General features: G+C 38.1%; 1 protein-coding gene across 2 annotated transcripts in view; it reads left to right on the top strand.

The window, feature by feature from the left end:
• The first annotated feature begins 248 nt into the window (after nucleotides 1–248).
• The window catches only part of FIGN (fidgetin, microtubule severing factor), a 131,057-nt gene continuing 110,607 nt past the window's right edge, over nucleotides 249–20,698 (top strand). The window contains exons 1-2 of one of the 2 annotated variants that reach the window (XM_060621193.3): nucleotides 249–837; nucleotides 1,622–1,791. In XM_060621193.3, the coding sequence (XP_060477176.1) occupies nucleotides 1,767–1,791 (25 nt within the window). In that variant the 5' untranslated portion in view covers nucleotides 249–837; nucleotides 1,622–1,766. The remainder of the gene's footprint in view (nucleotides 838–1,621; nucleotides 1,792–20,698) is intronic. The other variant, XM_060621196.3, reaches the window with a different exon arrangement.

The raw sequence follows: 20,698 nt of genomic DNA on the forward strand, positions 1-20,698 counted from the left end.
GGGGCCCGCGGGCGCCAGAGCCGCGCAGCCGGGTCCCGGGCCCTCCCAGGCTGGCTGGGGCGCGCAAGGGCCGGTCGGTCACGCGTGGGAAAGAAAGGCCCCTTCCCCACGTCCCCGCCTGCCACCCCACCCCCACCCCCACCCCCGGGCACCGCTCCCCTTTCCCCAGCTTGGGCCGCCCGGGTCTGCGGGCAGGGAGAGCTCCGGGTCCCCGCGCGCGTAATCATGACCTCGGGGCCCCCTCCGGGCCGCGTGAGCGCGTCGGCGAGGCTGGGCGGCCGCCGCGGCCCCGGCCGTGTAACATGACCCGAGCGGCTGGCCGGCCAGCGCGGCGCGGCCATTGAGCCCTCCCTGCCCATGAATCTCTGGCGCGTCTCTCGCTCGCTCGCCCGCTCGCCTCCCGCCTCCCTTTCTCCCCCTCCAGCTCCGCGGGCTCCGTGCGCCTCTCCCTCTCCCTCCCGGTCCTCCCGCTGCCCGTCTCTCTCCACTGCCCGCCTCTCGCCACTGCCTCCCGTCTTCTCTCCCTCTCGGCAGCCTCCGTCTCTTTCTCCCTCTCTCCTTTGAAAACTGATCTTTGGCTCTTAGTGTGAAAGTGATTTGAATTTGGCTCGGCGGCGCTCTGCGCCTGCGCCCAGCCTCTGGCATGCTGGCTCCTTCCAAGCAGCTGTTTTGGGTTTGAAATTCCAACATGGCAGAGGCTGCAGTCCGTCTTCCCTTCAAAAACTTGGAATGATTTCAAATCATAGGCACCTTCACTTAACCCTAGCCTCCATTCATCAGCAAACACATCGGATCGATGCTACGCTAACCTATCGGGTTTTTGCTCCGCGCGTTCAGGTAAGAGGAGCTTCGTAGTTTTCCACCATCGGCTTAAATTTTGTTTTTGTTTTTGTTTGTTTTATTTTTAAAGAATATAAATACATGCAAGACCCCTAATAAAAAGAGATCTCCGAGTTGTGCCGTAAGCATTAAATTTGATTTGCACTCGCTTCTATTCTGTACGCCAACCTGCTGTCTAATTTCTCTGTACAAAGTAGCCCTGAAACATTATAATGCATATTTTTGCTGCTTAATCATTGTAACAATAGTATTGGATTAAGAGTTCGCGATAGCAAGAATCTCGTTTTCCGCTATATTGGGCTTACTTATTACTATCTTTTTACTTCAAAAATAAAAAAAAAAAAAAAATAAGAAAGCGGAGCCATAGGGTGGGGCTAGACTTTCTTCGGGAACTAACTTCTAAGTAAATAAGAAGTGTAAATAAGAATCTTGCTCACACAAAAAGTTGAGGTTAAATTACAGTCTCGTGGCTGGGGGAACGTGAGAATGTCAGAAGATCGGTTGCAGAAAAATGTAAGCACATCATCTTGGAGGGGGTACAGCGTGGTGGGCGTATTGTTGGCAAGGAACGGGAGAGAAAGATGTATAATTTAATGGTATATACAATCCACTGATCCTATTACCGTCCTCCCCGGAGCTCTTGTTAGTTTCAATGGGAGTGAGTGAAATTGACATGGACTTGCATTCCTGGTCATGTGCTTTTTTTCCTTTCTTTCTTCTCCTGTGATCTGAGATCCCCTTTTTGTTGATGTTGCTTTCCCCCTTAATTATATGCATGTAGGTTAAATGAATACCTGACGAAAGGGCCCACGTTTCAAGGCAGTGACATTTGATAGCTGAGAGGAAAAGTGGCTTTAATGAAAAGCAACCTTTGGAATTCCTGCTTGTGAGAAATCCAATTCAGCTTTTTGTGCTGCCAGCAAGAAATGATCAGTAGCACCAGTGTTTATGGTACGTCAGTTTTGGAATTTACTTCCTTTGCATCTAAATAGGAAAGACAAATTAAATAGCATGATAAAAACCGTTGAAGACGCTCCTTGGGAAGCAGATGCTTATCATGTATAATTCCTCTAATATATAATATATATATATATATGCATATTTTAATCTGTCAAAATGCTTGTTTGCTTTTGCTATCACTTGTTTATATATCAGTTTTGATTAATAGATTACTGGAGTCCACTTTTACCGGTTTTAGCAGTAATCTCAAAGTTACGTGTTACTAGTAATACACTATATAACCGCTGAAGTCAAATGGTATGTAAATTAGTTAAACTCAGTGTGGGTTTTTTTTGGGAGGAGGCTGGGTGGAGAGGGGAGAGGGCTGGAGTGTGGGGAAAGACTGCTTACTAATGAAAGTATATATATATATATATATATATATATATATATACACACACACACACACACACACACACACACACACAGAGCTGGATGAAAAATTTTTTCTCAACCTATTAATGCAATTTGACTATCTGCTCTCTGGATGATTACACTTTGTGGAGTAATCAGTTCTTCTGAGTGTGGTTTTTTTGGGTGAGTGAGTGAAGGGGTATCTTTTACATAAAAATAAAAAGTATATATTTTTTGATTGCTTTAAGTCCTTAATGCCTGAAACAGTATTAGTTTCTTTTTCCTTGCCATTCACTTGTCTGCCTGTCAGCGCTTTTTACTTTTAACCTGTGACAGAATTAAATAATCAAGCACTGAAATTGACTTTGTTTGAAATCGCTCTTTCCTCTTTCTTCACAAAAAAAAAGAAAGAAAGAAAGAAAAGACAAAAAAGGAAAGAAAGGTCAGATAAATGGAGTGAGAGGGGGTTTTCAATAGCTCTTGTGACTGTGCTGTGTGTACACTTTGTGATATTCAATTAAGACGAATAGAGAACAACAACAGCAGAAAGATGTTAAAAGTATTTTGCGTAGCCACAGGATATGTCCACTTTACACTGGGTTGGTTTTTGTTGTTGTTTGTGTGTGTGTGTTTTCTTTTCTTTTTTTTCTTTTTTCTTTCTTTTTTTTTTTTTTTTTTTTTGGTTACATTTATCCCACCACCATGCATTCACCCTGCAAAGACAGAGAAGGAAAGGGAGAATATGAAAGAAAGAAATAGCAGTGGGGCCAAGCTGCCAGGGGTCTATAATGTGGCCGTGGTTACTGCTCTCTCATAACGCAAATGTGAATGCAAGGAAAGGCACTGCAAGAGCCGTTGCGCGACATGCACTTCTGGTTGGACTCTGGTGACTATTGAGCTAAACACACACTGCTCTCACACTATAGAAAGGATTTGAATTTTGCATTTGGAACTTGTTGACTTTGAAGCGATCAATAAGAAGACTGTTTATTTTAGATGCACATAATTTGCCCTGAGAAATGTTTTAAGGAGGAGAGAGCACAGCTTTTTTTCCCCCGGAGCTGTTGGAGCGAATGGGATTGCCAGATGGGCGATTTCCCTCTGTGATGTTAAAGCTGTAATATATATTCAGAGCAGATTGGGCTGCTGCCTGTGATGAGGAGGATATTACATTTATAAATTTTAAATCGGAGCTCGGACAATGTGCTGAAAGCAGAAATTGGATGGTTTGACTGTTCACCGTATTGATACTTAAAGGTGATTTCTGGGTAGTAGTAATAATAATCATTGCAGTAATATGTAAAAAACACGTTGGGGTAGGCAATCATGTAATTCACGACATTTAACAGCAGATTTAAGTGTGTAAATTGCCCCCCTCCCCTGTCCCTGCTTACTATTAAATAATAGTCACATCATTTATTTCTCTGCGTTTAAATGCTCGCTGTGCAAATGATGGTCGTGCAGGAGCCTTATCACATACCAGAATTCTGAGGAGCAAAAGTTTATATCTATCTCTGTGTCTGCCTATAAAGTAGATCCTTGTGTATATGTATAAAGTGCATTAGTGGTTCCTATTTTGTAATTCTGTTACTCTGATTATTTTTGGATTTTGTTGGTCTCCAGTGTGTGGCCTAAAGGAACCAGAGCTCCAAACCTAAAAGGCTGGGAAGGGGCAAGTGCTCACACTTTGCCAGCTCTGCTGTTGCAAATTAAAAGTGTGTTGTGGTCAGGAAATGAAAGCTACAATGTCTCTTTTGAACAAGTCGTTTATCAAGAGAAACATCTATCAGGGACTGCCTTGTCACGTTGATTCTCTAAAAGTTAGGTCCGAGGTGGAAGCTGCTTTGATGTTTTTGATCCTAAATTTAATACAACTGAAAAAAAAGCAAGGATATTATGACCAGAATAGATTTAAAAAAAAAAAAAAAAGATTCCTGGAACCAACAAGATCTGTTTGTTAGTACTGTACTATGTGTGAAGTTTTTTTGGACATGAGAGTTGAAAGGTTGAAGGGGAAAGCCTAGCCTTCATAAACTGATAGTTGTTACATGTTTATAGCTGGCTTCTTGGTCCACAGGGACGGTTTGAAAACAGATTGTTTTAAAGGGAAAATTATTCGGAGAGGGGGTTTTGCAACAATATGCAGAGAATCGGAGTTGTCATTCATTCAAATTTTAGACTTGCCCTCTTCCTTTCATCTTCTCTTTTCGTCCTTTATTGCTGTTTCCTATCATCATTATATGGGTGACATATCCGCTTTTCTTTGGGAAAGAAAGATTTTTTTTTCTATGAAACCCATTTCCCAGAACGTGCTTGCTCACATCATCTTTATTGTTTATTAGTTGTGCATGTTGGTGGTTATCAGTGTAAACTGCATGGACTCACTCAAGTCTTTTGGAATTTCAGCCTAAAAATAGAGGTAGGTAACACATCAACCAGGCCATGTATTCTTGAGTACTGAATATGTTGCATGCATTATTCAGATTTTGAAAGGTACTGTTAAGAAAATGACCAATTAAATGTTTATTTATTTTTTTATTTTATTATTATTATTATTATTATTATTATTTTATTATTATTATTTTTTGTGTGTGAAAGCAGTTAAACGCAGCCTGCTTCATTGTGGGAGGCAAAGATATGAGAGAAGTTTTCCTTCCTTGAAATAGTTTTTGGATACTTGTCTTACACTGCTGTGGGCCACTTGGTTTTTCATTTGGGTCTATCAACAACTAGGCTCAGAGACCTCGAAGAGTGTGGTGGGAGTTTGGGGAAGTGTAATACTTGCTAATTAATCATGTCCGAAATGAAAGAATCATAGCAGGGTAATAAAGTCTCATTGTTGTTTTCCTGGAAGAGGGTAAGACTTCTGTTTGGAAGCTGTGTTTGTGAGTTGACTTGCTTTTTCTCTTCTCCTAAAAAGATAGTTTATAGAGTCTCTTTGGAATTGTTTCAGGAACCATTTTTTTTTCTTTTTTTGAAAACAGAATATTTTTCTTTCTCCTGACTGTACAGAATCAGTGATATTCTTAAAATTATCTCTGGTACCTTCTGAGTGAAAACAGAGATTTTTTTTTTTTTTTTTCCTTTGGTTGAAGACTCCAGTGACTGAGGGTCCAGTAACTGGTTTTTGGTTTTTTTTCCCCCTATAAATAGAAAACCTCTTTGTTGTTTTTATTCATGTCAGGCAGGAAATTTGAAAACCTTTTTGTAGGCAGTTACTTCTGATATACATACAAGAGAGCAGATATTTTATTAATTCCTTATAGATAGTATAAGAGTATGACCAGAGGGGAGGAAAGTAGTGCCTCCAGGATTTGGTAGAGACTATCTGTATTATAACTTGACATTTCTAAGACAGTTTAAAGTATTTGCCACCTGAAAAGACATATAAGTGTTATCATTATAGGTAAATTCCTTTTTTCCCTGAGATTTGGTGGTTAGCTTTTGGATTTTAGTATTTTGTTCAGTTTATGCATGGGGACAGATCCTGAAAGTTTACGGGCCTGCAACATTTTTTTGGAATTTTCATCTCAAGGTGAAGACGGCTATGCTAATGACTCCCTATTTTTGTCTGTGAGTGTTTAGATGCCTTGAATGATTGCCTAATTAAGTAATCAGTTTTAATGGTCTGAAATCAGCAGAATTGCTAGGTATATTTGAAACAATTGCAGGCTTTTATGTTTTGTATTTTACAGTTTGTTCTCAGAACCTTGGTTAATAGAAATGTTTGCTGTTTTGCCTTTGATCAATATATTCTCGAGTACAAATATCTTATACTACTTTTATAAAGTACCACATTTATTGTTGTAGAGCAAATAAATGTAATTACCAGGAATTTAAATTGATTTATAAATTTTTGATTGGGAGAAATTGTTCTATAGACATTTGTATGAAATATTGACTTATGTTACTGATCGATAAGACTTGATTAATCAGCATATCTGCTTTTTTATCTTGAGTCATTGATAAGCCAGAATAAACAAATGGCATAGGAAGCAAGGCAATTTTTTTTTTCTTCAGTTCAAAAAACCTTAATTTAATCGTCTGTTTCTTTGGGGGTATTTCTGGGCTAATGTTCCATTAAAATCAGTTCAACTTAGAAATTATTTAGGGGTACTACTTGGAAGACTGCAAGTCCAAAAATTATTCTATCTTCAATTAGCTCTCTCTCTGTGTCTCTTTCTCTTTCTCTCTTTCTCTTTCTCTCTCTCTCACACACACTATAGCTAAATTTTTATCCCTATGAAAAATGAAACTTTTTTTTTTGAAAAACAAAATAAATGCTGCTTTGGCAAGTGCTTTTCATGGTTAGATTTTATAATTTTCCTCCTTTTTTTTCCTCACCTTGAATTTTTATCATTAGCTTTTTTACTCACAGTAGAAATTTCAAGCATCGCTGCTTTGACATGATTGCTGATTACTGATCTTTTGGTATTTTTGACGTTATCATTCAAATGGCAATTTTACTTGAAAGATGCTTGCTGCAAGAAATGCAGATAGCGGAAATAAGAGGTAGGCAAGAATATGGTAAAAATAAATTGTCCTGCTAAGTTTGAGGCAAATCAAAGCAGGTGGGTCTGCTGTCTCCTTAGGGCAGCACCACAGATGCCTGCTCCGGAGCCCTGTCTCAGCACAGCACATGCGTACCATACCTGTTGATGAGGGTCTTGGCTAAGAGACTGAGGCGGCAGAAAAGCTAGGTGATCAGAAACCATCCAAACATGAGCTATCGTATGGCACTTTCTGTTAATAATATTTACATATTTTATGCAACAAATCTGTTTGTTGTCTTCTTACTTGAATATTGACACTTTGCTTAACATTGCATATGGTAGGCTGTTGTTTCAGGGTATATTGGAAGCAGTACATTCAAAGGAGAATTTCAATTAAGATGTATTCATGTTAAATATGTGTACAAATGGATGTGTTTGCTTATATTTGGGCCACTGTGACTTTCACAAAGCATTTACAGTGTTACTCTTCCTATCATTTTCGAAACTGATACGTGTCGAAAGTAGTATGCATGCGTGGTTTATTCTATGGAGGCCCAAGGTTAAAGTGTTTTCACCCTGCAACCCAGCTTACGTATTTATATTTTTAGGTTGAGAAATCTTTGTTAGAAAGTATTTTTGTATGATATTGGGAAATTTGCTGCTTATTGGAATTTTGTTCTCATTTTCAGTCAAGAGTAGCTTGGGGTATTAAAAGTTATTAGTGGTGATATATAGCTTACAAAGAATATTTTCTTAGTGCAGAATGCAGAATGTGAAATACCTAGAAAATGTTTTCTTCATATCGAAAACACCTTTACTTAGTTCCTTTCTTACGAGCTTTGACTTCTGCTGGTAACGTATGGATTTACTTCATGGCACTGGCTGATATATTGCTGACAAGAGAACAGAAACTCCATTTTCTTCACCCGCCAAAAAAAGAAAAGAAAAAAATCTCTCTCTTTCTCCCCAGATTCAAGTAATGTTTGCCGTATGTCAATTGGATGCTTTTTAAGCCACTGACAATTGATTAAGTGCCATATTCATGTGACCATAAACTCATCTGAGAGTAAATGACCTCCACTTTCATGCTTTGGCTCATAAGGAGGTATCATTGGTGGAAACAGTAACATTAAAAATACAAATTTAAAAGTAGTGTAATGTGAAGCCATGGGTTTCCAGATGTAACTGTAAACTTTTTGCTATTCTTTTGATGTATCTTTACCATCAGCATGCATTGTCACCTTCACCTAGGGCTGGCTACATAATTTCTGGGGCTTGGTACAAAAATACGACGTGGGGGGCCTTGTTCAAAACCTGTTAAACATGTGAGACAGAAACAGCAGAGTATTATACCAAGTGCGGGGCCCTTCTGTGTGGGACCCCGTGAGCCTACACAGGTTGCAGGGCAATGAAGCCAGCCCTGCCTTTACTGCCCACGAACTTTCATTGAGGGCCTGCTTTCTGGGAGTCACTGGGTTTGCTACTTAGACACTGACTATCCCACAATTATTCCATGTGCCTCTACCTAAAGAAGCACTGATGATTACTTAGTAAGAGAATCAGTGGTAAATGGACCATTGGGTATCTTCTGCTCTTTCTATATCTGAGTTGGTGACAGAAATAGTTGCCTTTATCTCATGTTGCCCCTTGCCTGATATGTGCTCCATATATCTATCCCATAAACTTTTGTGCAAATATTCTTAAAAGGAGCCCTGTGTTTTGGCGTTGTTTGCGTATAGATGCGTACTTAAATTTCTATTCCCAGGCTCAGAATGGTTGGGTGGGAAGATTTTGGTAGGAAGATTTGTAGCAAGAGCCTGGGAGTTTCTCTGTTGTCAAGTCCCACCACTAACCCACCTAGGTTTCAAGCACAAGTAAAATCAGTATTTTTAGCGTCGAATCCTAAATTATCTAAACATACCGAAAATCCTGACCAGTGAGAAATAAAAGCACAGCTCAGTGAGTGCCATTCAGACAAAAGGGGCCAAATGCAAAAATAATTACCTTGTTATAACAGTAGCAGCATTGATATTTTGACATTAGGAAGTAGCATCGTAGCTATATAAACACGTGGTGACAGCTGTGTTAAAGATGCAGAGTAACTTCCATGCAGTAGCATCAACCTTGTGGTGTGTTATATTCGAATTGTGAACTTGGTTTCTGACCCCGGAATGAAATTACCCCCTTTCCTTGAATAATAGAGTCACTAGGTAGGACCGCTTTCTCCTTTGACTTGAGCCCTCTGTGTGGAGGGGTGGACAGGACGTTTACATTGTCACTTCCCAAGATGCTTCTCAATGAGATCAAGCTCCATATTGAGATACCTAAAACTAAATTGTGAAGTCAAGCGGCTTTTTTTTTTTTTTTCAAATCAAAACTGAGATCCGATGGAATGTCCAGCAAGTAATGGATCTGAGTGCACTTCAAGCTCCACCATTTATTTTCAAAAGGTATTTCTCACATCAGATGACTCTGCCAGGAAAGGAAATATCAAAGACCTCGGAAAAGTAACTATTCTTTTATTTTTTTTTTTTTTTTGTAATCCAAGACTGGGGGGAAGGTGGGGGGCTTTAAAGACATTTCTGAGGAAGAAAAAAAAATTGAACTTATTTTGGATGCTTTGTTAGACTTTGTGGAGAGAAGTACTACATATAAGACCCTCTAAGAAGAAAAATCTTTGTCCTGTGTAATCACAAGCCATTGCTCTCTCGGCAGATATGTACTTCGATGAAAGGAGGCTTGAAAATAACTATTACAAGAGTGTCCCATTTAATTATAAATTCACTATGCAGTTTAGAATTTCTTTTTGCATTAAAGGCATTATAAACTTGTCATATTTTGATAGTTGGTTAGCCAGGATGCATGTTGTGCAGTGTTCTGTAACCTACCTACAAAATCTGTAGTGTGATTTAAATCGGAACCTGTCTTTTCCCGCCTTACTCCTATCCTTTACTATATTATATTTTCGCAATAAATGTCTGGCCTTAAAAAAGGATTAAACCAGGAATCTGGGTAAATGTGTGGCAATATAGTGCATTGTTATGCCCCAAGTAACTGTTTTATTTCCCTTTTATTCACTTCTCTCCCCTTTCTGTTTCAAATTGAAGTTAAGATTGCAAACTCTTTCTCTTAGATCATATACCTGAGTGATGCTAAATTATAAATCTTAATTAGGTATGATTCACTGATTTTAATCTTACAAGATAATTATTCTGAATAGGATAAAAGGTTCCCTTCAGATTGAAGGCATTTTCATTACAAACCCCATTTAAGATCAAACAAAGACCATTAAATAAACAGAATACTCTTATTCGTGTAAGCCTGAGAGTTACTATTTTTGAGTTTAAGTATATGAATGAAGAAATAAAGGTATGGATAGGGCAGTTTTAGTGTTTGCAAACTTTAAGTGCTTTTGATAAATTTTACTGCTAGGAATTACATGGATCGAAAGGAATCTTTTAGATAAAAATTACAGTTTTGATTATCTAAATGGAATATGCTCTTGAGCATGTGCATAGATACATCTCTTTGTGACGGTATCGATGTGAGGGACACTTTTGGTATTTCTTTATGAGTAATTAGGTTAACGGGGTTAGTTAGAAAATGTATCCTTTCCTGGAAATGAAAAACTGCATTCAAGCAAAGGTAAAAGAGTAGAACATATTCATGACTTTAAGTACTTAAAAAGATATTTTATGAGTCATTTGGAAGAGTAATACCCAATATGTAACTTGTTAAGAATAATAGCCATTTTTACTCTTTAAAGCATATCTATATTAAAACTGACTTTCTGTTCATGAGTTGCAAATCTGGAGTCAATTTTAGGCCCAATTTACAAAAGATGTGGGTCTAATCCCCTGCCTGGATCATGGTATCCTATGCCAAGAGTGTAGGTGCGAAATTCTTCTTTAAAGAGAGAGAGGTTTTCATTTGCATTATTCAGAAGATTTAGCAACATTTTTGAGGGGAATACTGATGTGACCCAAATGGAGACATTGGGACCCTGAATGACCTATATCTTTGTCTGATGAACTGGAAACAAACAAACAAAAAAAAATCACCACCTTTGGAATTTTATGCTGCTACATGAATAAGTACTTATTCTTTCTATGGAAAGATTTTAAATGTACTAAGAGTAAGGGCTCCCTAATTGGAAAAAATATGCTTTATGTAATTATATGAATACCAGTCAACTAGTCACCGATATGAATTTACTTACGATGGGTATGATAGTTGCACTAAAGAATCTTACTCAGAGTGGATGTTGAGACTGAGCTAGTGTCTCTCGAGAAAAAGAAAAATTCTCTACATATGCAGAATCCCTTTTGGGATTTTTTTTTTTTTAACATGAACATGAAATCTTAATCAGTAACATTTAAGCAGTTAAAGTATTAGGGAAAAAATTCTAATTTGGAAGTTCTTTATCATGCTTTGTTCTTTGATTAAGTCCCTAATGAATTCATACAATTTGTTAATGGTTGTTTTGCTTGTTTGTTCCATTTTTGTGTTGTTTTATTTTGTCTTAAGATCAAAGTAAAACGACCATGACGGGAAACTATTTTGTACTGTTTGTCTTGAAAAATATCTAGTGACAACACTACAACATGTAGTATAGATTCGCTTATAATGATGGGCAAAAATCCACAATTTTACCCCAATATAATTCTGTTGTTCTGAAATCTACCTTACGAAAATGTCACCATTCCTAAGCATATGGTAGGTATTGCTGATGTATCCTTGTAATGCACATGTGTACCTAAATACATATATAAATATATATATATATTTTTGTATTTAACTGTAATTTCTAACCGCCGACTCTGCAGGTGTCCTTGTGCTTGGGGCCAGGGAGAGCAAGGTTGTCCACCTATCTTGATGTTTGTGAACTTGCCCGGAACCTTGCTGCCTCCTCCATTCTCTTGGTGCTGGGCTCCAGTTTGACCCATATCTGTGGACTGTTTTGAGGAGCTGGGTTTTTGTTTTGTTTTGTTTTTGTTTTTGTTTTCTGGTATTTGTCTGTAGGGCTGGTTATTATTTGATCATCTGGAAAATCAGATTTCACTGGAGCTACTAGAATGTGATATTTACACCATGAGGAGGTCGTTTGAATTAATTAAGAGGCCGTTGAGCCGTGTGGTGGGAGGAAGTAAAGTAGCATTTTTTGGCATGGACATAAGGTGAAAGACAACTTGCAGGAATGGGGAAGTGGCTGAAGGGAAGTAAATGGGGGACACTGTGGGAGGAGAGCTGAGGGTTAGGACTGTCTTCATGTGACTGTTGTTGAAAACAACACTGGCAGTTAAAAACTCAAACCCTAACATCATTATGTGAGAAAACCGATCGATTATTAGGAATTAGTGACTAGTGCAGGTTAAATAGCATGCAGAGCTCCGATCTAAACAAATTATATTCCCCTTTTAAAAATGACACATTCTGTATCAAATCTTGAATATGTGGTATTTGTGATCATACAAATTAAAAGAACTATTCCCCTTCTTTTCTCCTCATAGTTTGAAAAAGGGTAAGAAATTATACATGCCTTTAAGGGTGATTCATATTACTCTGAGACTCTTTCTCTTCCGTCAACATACTCATTTGGTTAGGCTGCAAGGGACTACCAAAGAAGATCCCCTGAGGGTTGAAGTATATCTTTTTTCTGGCTTCTTTTGGAAAATAATGCATTTATTGCTATCACAGGTGTTCAAATCATTAAAGTAGATGTATGACTTGATTCGATCTGAGCAAAGTTTAATGATAAGTTTTGTATCTACCCTGTGCTATGCTAGCCTTAGTTCCATGACCAAAAACAAACCAAACAAACAGACCTGCCACGGCTTTACCTCAGACCAGTTAAATGGAAGTTCAGGAGGTGCCAAATTTCTTTTAAACTCTCCCAATGAATCTGATGTAAAGTTGAGATTGAGAACCTCTCGTCTAAACCAAAAATTCGTTCATATCATGAGATCCTAAACTTTTCGCTGCTTAAAAAGATCATTATTCCTGTTGGAAGACAGAAAATCAGAGCTAATCTATTCAGAATTGAATGTACTAACGATATGTACTGAGATGGTTCACTCTTTGGCTAAAGTTCAACAACGATCTACGGAGAATCTAAGGAACGTTGCCACCATGCTATTGAGAGTACCTCAGGAAAGTGACAGTGGTGAAAAGAAGCGCCAGCAGAAGCCAAGAGTCTATCCTATTTGTAACCCTGGGTAAGTCACTCAACCTCTCTGAGCCTCTGTTTGCTTTTTCATAAGAGGAGAGTTGACCCAATGACTATTCAGATTTTCTCCAGTTCTATAGATTCCATGATGCATTGGTCATGGACTAGTAAACTTGAGTAACTTGGAACCTTGCTAGTGGGCATTGGCCAGTGAAAAAAGATTTTTTTTTTTGTTTCTCTTTAAGAAACTACAGAAAGTGTCTTGGAAATAATGTAGGAAGCTCAAGGACCATTTATCACTCTGTTAAGCCCTTCAGGGGGGATGGTAACCATTCATTAAATATGCTTACTAATTGGTTGTGAGCAAATGTGTCAGCAGTTCTGCTATCTTGAGAGTTGATGAGTATTAGTTAGCCAATGCTTTTTCCCTGCAAGAGATATAAATAGACTGACAAGCAGATTAATTTAAGCAGTAGTGGAGTTAGGGACTTCAAATCCTTTTTAAAATGTATATAAATATACAGAACAGTCTGAAATTTGGATCAGACTGGAAGCAATTCCATCTTTCCTGTGCTCTATCTCTAACTTGTCCATATTCATCTTCTTTTTACTCCCTGGAAAGCTCTTTTCCACCTGTTGAAGTCCTGTGAGGACTCTGATATCTAACTCAAATGTTGCATCGTCTATGAACTCTTTCTTGAGCCACCCTAAGCAGGGTGCATTTCAATATCTACTTGATATTCCCTAAGCACTGTTAAAAAAAAAAAAAAAATCTCCTTTCAATCAGTTGCCGTCATCTCTCCTGTACCGTAGATTGCTAGACATTTGTGTTTCCCATTTATGAAACTGTAAGCTTCTTGTGAGCAAAGCACAGCTAATTCATTTTTTTTATTTTTAATCTTCTCAACATTCCTGTATGGTGCAAGACCTATATTATGTGTTCAATAAATGTTTGGTGAATTGAATTGATAAAAGCATAAGAGACTGTCGCTTGGTTAATCTTTTATTAATCTTCCTTTAAAAATTGGAAAATACTTTTTAAAATATTTAAAGAACAGATATATTAAAATTGTGTATTTCATTTGAAAAGTGAAATTTCCGTATTCTTCGTGTAATTTAATTACCAAAGAAAGACTTTATAACCCTGAAAAGTAGTTTTATAATCATATACCTAAAAAGGAGCTTGCCATCACTTATTCTATTTTCATATATCTGGAGAGGAGAGTATTTAAACTACTTTATAAAAATAGAACATTCTAATGCTATCTTTAAAAATCTTACAGAACAAAAATCCATAGCCTATTTTGATTATGAAGTAGTAACAAATGGAATCAAATCACTATGACCTACATATTTTTTTTTCCTTGTGTGTTTGCAGTCAGAAAAAAACTGAGGCTTCAGAATCATAAAATGCTAGACCAGGAGACTTCCAAATCAACCTCTTGCCAAAATAGGGTTGACTGACAGTTGGTTATTCATCCTTTGGTTGAACATAGGAAATCAGACCTCCTAAGGCATTTCTTTCTGTTTTGTCCTCTCTCTGATAAATAATCAGTGTGTAAATATGTGCCCCAACACTCAAACGAGATTTCCTTGGGACTATGATGGTACTGAGGGTGATAAGATGTGAGATGCAAGCTAGTTGATCTATAGTCGACATGAGAAGTTTCATTGACCTTGTGAATGTCTTTGGTTAACGTTTTATTTAATTGACATATTTTTGTTTTATATTTAGTGTTTGACACTATTACTTTATTTTGTACTAAATACTGGATAATAAGCAATTTATCTAGGGTTGCACCCAATGACCCTATCCTCTAGTGGTTTCTCTGCATTGCCCGTCAGATTTGTGTGCTTATGAAGGGTCAGTTTCTTTCTCAAAGCTGTCATTAATGTTCTAACAAATAGCATGACCGAATTTTCCAAGGGAAGTTCGATTTGATCAAATCGTTGAACTTGTAATGAGTTAGTCGACAGTATTTTACGAGATTTCTATTTTATGTTTGTGTATTGGAACCTAAAGATGGATGTACCAGGGAAAAGCACTTGTTCACCTTTGTCAAGGAAATCAGGAAAAAAAAAAAAAAAGACAACAAAGGCTCTATTGTCATTCTTTTAAAAACACAGTTTTACTAAGGAAACCTGTAACCTTTACTGAAAGCTCACTAGTTTTCTTTTAATTTGGGCCCTTCAGATCTGAAAAGTTCTAGATGTTATCTTACCACTTCATATTGAAATCTAGGTTGATCTCATACACTCGGTAGAGAAGAAAATATCTGCCGTGCTGATTGTTCAACCTGGATTATTACAAAGACATGCCATTAAGTGCGCTACAGTGGACGGATGTTGCTTGGTTAATTGCATGAAAACACTCCATCTTCAGCAGAGAGCTTCACTAGTACAGAGGATAGGACATTGGAGAACAATAAAGATTTTGAAACAATTTGAAAAGTAGCAGAAGCATTTTTGCGGTTGGACAAAAAACAGTCTGCTTAGTTCCTTTGTTAAATCAGCTCTTCTGGTGTTCTGGAAACCATTCAAGAAGCTAAGCGAGTGAAAATTGCTTAAATATATAAGTTAAAATCCACGAGATTGAGAGTAACAACTACGAACTGAAAATCCGTGTATGATGGTGGCTTGCCAAAAACTAGACTAACCCAAGGGAAGATTTAGAAGTCGTAGCTTAAAATTCTACCTGGTTGATCATCAGGAAGTTGGGAGAGTTGATTTTAAACTAACTACATAAAAATACCATTCAGGTCCTTCATGCCTACAATATCAGCCTTTTTTCCTTTAGTCCTCCCAGAGAAAAGTTGGGTGATTCCCCAGAGAGAGCAGTGATATAAGTTGGTAGCCACAGAATATGAGCCATGGTTAAAAGTCAGTGATCAATAGTCTGTTTTTTTTTTTTTTTGTTTTTTTTTTTTTTTTTTTGCTTGTTTTTGTGTTCGTTTGTTTGTTTGTTTGTTTTTTGGCCCTCATAAGCCTAGTTGAAAGTTGTCAGTAACAGAATTTTTTATTAGGCCTAGATGTGGCAGTTCTTGACAAATACGGAGCTAAATTTGTCCTCTTGCCTTAAAAATCTAAAAATGAAACATAGACTTATTTCAAGTGAATACAACTTTGGGCGTGTGAGTGTGTGTGAGCATGTGCGTGCGCGTGTGTGTTTTTATTCAGCAGAGCAACTATGAAACATGACAGAATTTCCAGCTCTCTCATTCTGAGTGCCCAGTTGGTAGCCCCATAAGCACCTAAGTGAGCTGATTTAAATCTCACTCCAGATTCTTAACTAAGTGGCCCGGGTCTTTCAGGGAGGTGGTACTTCCTTGTCCCTTGGGGGATATGTTTGGCCTGATAGTTGAAGATTCAGTAAACAAGCTTTATGAGAAATTAGTTAAAACTGAAATTGCAAATGGGTCATGAGGTAGAGTTTACCCGAAAATGGTTTGAATATATTTGTCACATATGCATGAAGATCATTTTTTAAATGGGTTATTTTTATTAGTATAAACACTTACCACAAATAGGCCACTTAAAATTTGCGTTCCTGCTAGGATCCTTTCCTTTGAGTGACTGACCACGCCTTCTTTCAGCCCAGTCTTTGTCCAGGCTTTGGTTTAGTCATGCACATGTCCTTGAAGAAATGTAGCATCTTTCACAAGATTTTTGTGCAAGTGAAATCAGATACCAGTTTTTATTGCAGAACCCAGCCTCCAAATGTTTCTCTTTAAAGACATTTTTAATAGAAACAGTAAGGTATAAATCATTTAAGCAATTACCTGGACATTGTGGAAATGGGGCTTGGCTTGTTCTGTAGCCCCAGATGTTTCCAGATTCCAGTAATAACCTGGTCCAGATATTTACAGCTTAATTTTCTGTGCATGTGCACTTGTCCACAAATGGCTCCTATTTCCCATTTTCTGTTGGACAACTGGGCCACTTAGAGGGGAAGAAAGTGATTTCAGCTTGGGCGATGACAAACATTAATGGTTATAATAAGTTGCTTCTAGAAACTTTGATCACTTAAAAAAAATGGAAAGGCTAAATCTTAGAGGATTTTATACTAAGAAATAAAATAAATTATTCAAATGGCATTTTCCTTTATGGATGGGGATGGGGTGAATAACCTCCCCTCATTCCTCAAAATTATATTTAGCTTTGATATACTATGTGATAAAAGTGATTTTTTTTTTAATGCGTCTTCTGGCACTGGTTGGGTTATCACGCAGGCTGCTAGTTTTCCTTGCATTACCATTCCACAGTTTTTCTTGTTCTTACTATAAACTAAACAAATGGAAAATAATGATTGGTAACCATCTGCTGTGCAGAAATTTCACATAGAGCAGTTAACTCTATTTTATAAAACAAGACCAAATGAGTGGATTATACTGTTGCCAGTAAATAGCAACATTCAGTAGAGCTTCCTTTGGACAAAGCAGGAGCAGAGGGAGCCAGCATTTCATTATGGGAAGTCAGTTGTTTGGGCTATGGGGCTGGATGTGCCCAGGCATTTATGTGTGTGCTTGTGTGTGCATCAGTGTGTGTACTGCATATATGAGGGGAATGGGTGTTTCCTCTCTACCTGTTCCTTGCCCTCATAATTCCAGTCAAGTAACTCGGAGTATTGTGGATGCAAATAAATCAATCCGATCACATCATCGTAGCTCCTTTTATTTGCTTAAAAAACAAAGTCAAAATACATAAAACCATTAGAATAGAGATTTGTCAAGGTACAGAGGCTTCAGATCAAAATCATGGTTTCCAAAGCTGTGCAAATTATGGCTAGTGGCTAGCCAAGTTAGCTTTAAATCATTCTCTTGTCTTGTCTGAAGAATACCTTGCCTGGAAATCAGATTGAGTATATGTCCAAAAGATATTGATAGGCAATGATTATTCATATAGTTGCTACTGAAGTATGGATGTTGTATTGAGGGAAGACATATACGAGAATAGACAGAAGTAAGTGGTTACAAAGAATTTATTCAGATGGACCAGGTAAGGCCTGATTTTATAGTTGTCCATATAATCAATCAATCACTCTCTCTCCTGCTCCCCCCCCCACCCCCCGTCCTTTCTCTAAAACTGGCTAATATATCAGTATACATAGATACTCAAAACACACACATTCTCTCTTTCACTTATTTGATACTGAGATTTTGCCATAGAGCAAGAAAAGTTGTTTAAAATGGGCAGTATATTGAGTTCAAAGGACCCATACAGTTCATAAATTCTCTGATGTCTACTGGATTTTTCATCAGGGAGACTTCCAATAAAAATGATCTATTTTAGAAATAATATTGTTTAGTAGGTTGAAATGTGGTGTAATAAAATTAGACCTTCAGTCTTCTAAAGTTACTACTTAGATGGCACCCTTGGGATGGTAAAATGGCTGTATAAGCAGATGAATCAGACAGTTCCACTGATGGGTACATTTGTCAGTCTCTGTTACAGATATAATATATTCTTATATCTGTAATCCTGACACTGTTACATCCAAATGAAATCAACATGAGGTTGTCATCTTTAAGCAAATATGTTAAGTGTTGTCTTTTGTGCTTTGGATTTGAAAGAAAGGGGCCCAGGGGAGGCAGCATCATGCAAATGGAACAAATCCCATTTCTTCTGAGCTGTGCTGTTTTTCCCCTCCATGGCAGCTGGCTGTGTTATCTTTGTGTGTTTCTCTGAGTGCTGACAATTCTTTCAGTGATCTAAGTTAGGGCACATTAGAAAGTGGAAGCAGCTGTCTGTCGCTATACTGAGAGACGTGTTTGCTGTACTGCAAAGATGAAGGACCATGAATCCTTGACACACTCCCCCCCCCTCCCCCCTGTACTTTCCAACATGATCAACATTCAGACGCACAGATTGTCTGCTTGGACAGTTTTTTGTTCTGACTGACAGCATCTGGCATAGACAAATTTAAAAATACATAGCATGCCATGCTTGGAATTGGAGCATCCCTTCTTTATTAATCTTCTCATTTAAACCATTCATTTACATTTCAAGAAAGGTTACAGCTTGATATGGTTGAAACGTTGATTTTTAAATGAATAACCTTCTAATGAAATGTCTTGAATGAGTACCAAGCAGCTAGTGTTCATTAAAAATTACACCCGATTAACACGGCCTTGAAAGCCTGAGAGGAAAGGGATTTCTTATTGTTTTAATCCACAATGCTATCCAGTGTTTACCTTTCTGGCACAAAGCGAGTAGAAATGATGCCTGTACTCGCAACACTTCTGATATTGAACACAACTATGATATCACCCTTAAGCCGACAAAACACTTGGCCTTGTTTAATCAGCTTTCTTTCCCTCTGAAAACCCCCAGAGGTGTGAAAAATTTTTCTAAACATCACCAAAATGTACCTCTTTCAGTCCCTCTAGGTCTCTGTGTCCCACCCCTCCCCCACCCCCCAAATACTATGTCTCTGTGCCCAAATCCGAAAAAAAGAAAAGCTTACGTGTTTTCAGACAGAAAAGTGGCAGAAAACGCTTTTCGATTAAACATTCCCTCCGACCCCGGGATGGTGGATATACATTTATTTGTTGGCATTACTTTAGTAATAAAACATAACAGTGCAAAAATTGCTCTCTTTCTCTGCGTCACATCACCCTTGCACACACGCACATTTCTTATCCATTTTCAATTTCACAGCCAACCTCAGCAACATGCTTGTCTAGCATTTATGTAAAAATAATATGAAAATTGGCCATATCAGTCCATCTGTGGACTTCGAGTCCAGGGTTGGGGGGGCGGGAGGGGAGAAGAAGAATCCTCCTTCTATCACACATTTCATACTTTTCCTCTCACCGCACGTTTCAGCTAGGACTACCCAACTGCAGGTGTGGCCACAGTAGTTCTGGGGGTGTGTGGAGGGGGGATGCAGAATTGTAACTGAGAAAAGCTGTTCAAGTGCCAGGTAGCAAATATGTAAAGCAAGCGTGCTGGTTAACTTGGAAAAAGAGGCTTCAGAGGGAGGTTCAATTAACAGTTGTAGGCGGAAGAGGTGATGTATTTCTTCAGCACGTGTAAGAGGTCATTTGCTTTAGGATACATTTTGACGAATTTCACAGAGAAGTAGATGCTGAAATAAAAATGAAGACAGATTACAGCTTCATATCAAAGGCACTTTTACATTCTTGAAGATGAGAGGGGAAAATGGCACATTTTTATCCCACGGATTGTATAGTATTTTTAAATGTTGCTAATTTGTGTTTTGTGAACTTGTTTCATTTAAACTGTTCATTTAAACAAAATAAATCTTGGAAACTAACATTATCTTTGGATCTGGAATCGGCCTCTCCCTCTACCCCATAACCCAGATCCAGGCTGTAGAAGTTTAGGGTAGACACTGTTTGGTGGCTGTTTTTCCTTCCTTTTCCTTTTTCTTTCCCTTCCTTCCTTCCATCCTTCTTTTCCCCCCTTCCTTCCTTCCTTCCTTCCTTCCTTCCTTCCTCCCTCCCTTCCTTCCTTCCCTAAGAAGCTGATGGCAGGGAATCAAATTCGAGTTCCAGCATTTTGATTGCCAGTAAATGTTTTATAATCAACATTTTAAATATAAATTACTTAGTTATTTTCCATTTTGATTTTTTTTTAATGACCAGGTTTTAAACGTAGTGCCAATGTGCATCTGTAAGCAAACTGGGGATGGGTTAGAGTACACAATTCCCTCGTGTAAACAGCCAGGTTTATCAGTAATGCTTTTAATCTGGACTTGTAGAGGATTCAGGAGCGTCCATAGATCTGCTCCAGTAATTACCATACCCCAAGTGGCACTGGAAGAGACATTTGCCTAAAAACTTGATGTCTTCATTACGCTGTTTACATTTTAATTAGAAACATG

The sequence above is a fragment of the Panthera onca genome, chromosome C1 (assembly GCF_046562875.1).
Source record: "Panthera onca isolate mPanOnc1 chromosome C1, mPanOnc1 haplotype 2, whole genome shotgun sequence".
Taxonomy (NCBI): Eukaryota; Metazoa; Chordata; class Mammalia; order Carnivora; family Felidae; genus Panthera; species Panthera onca.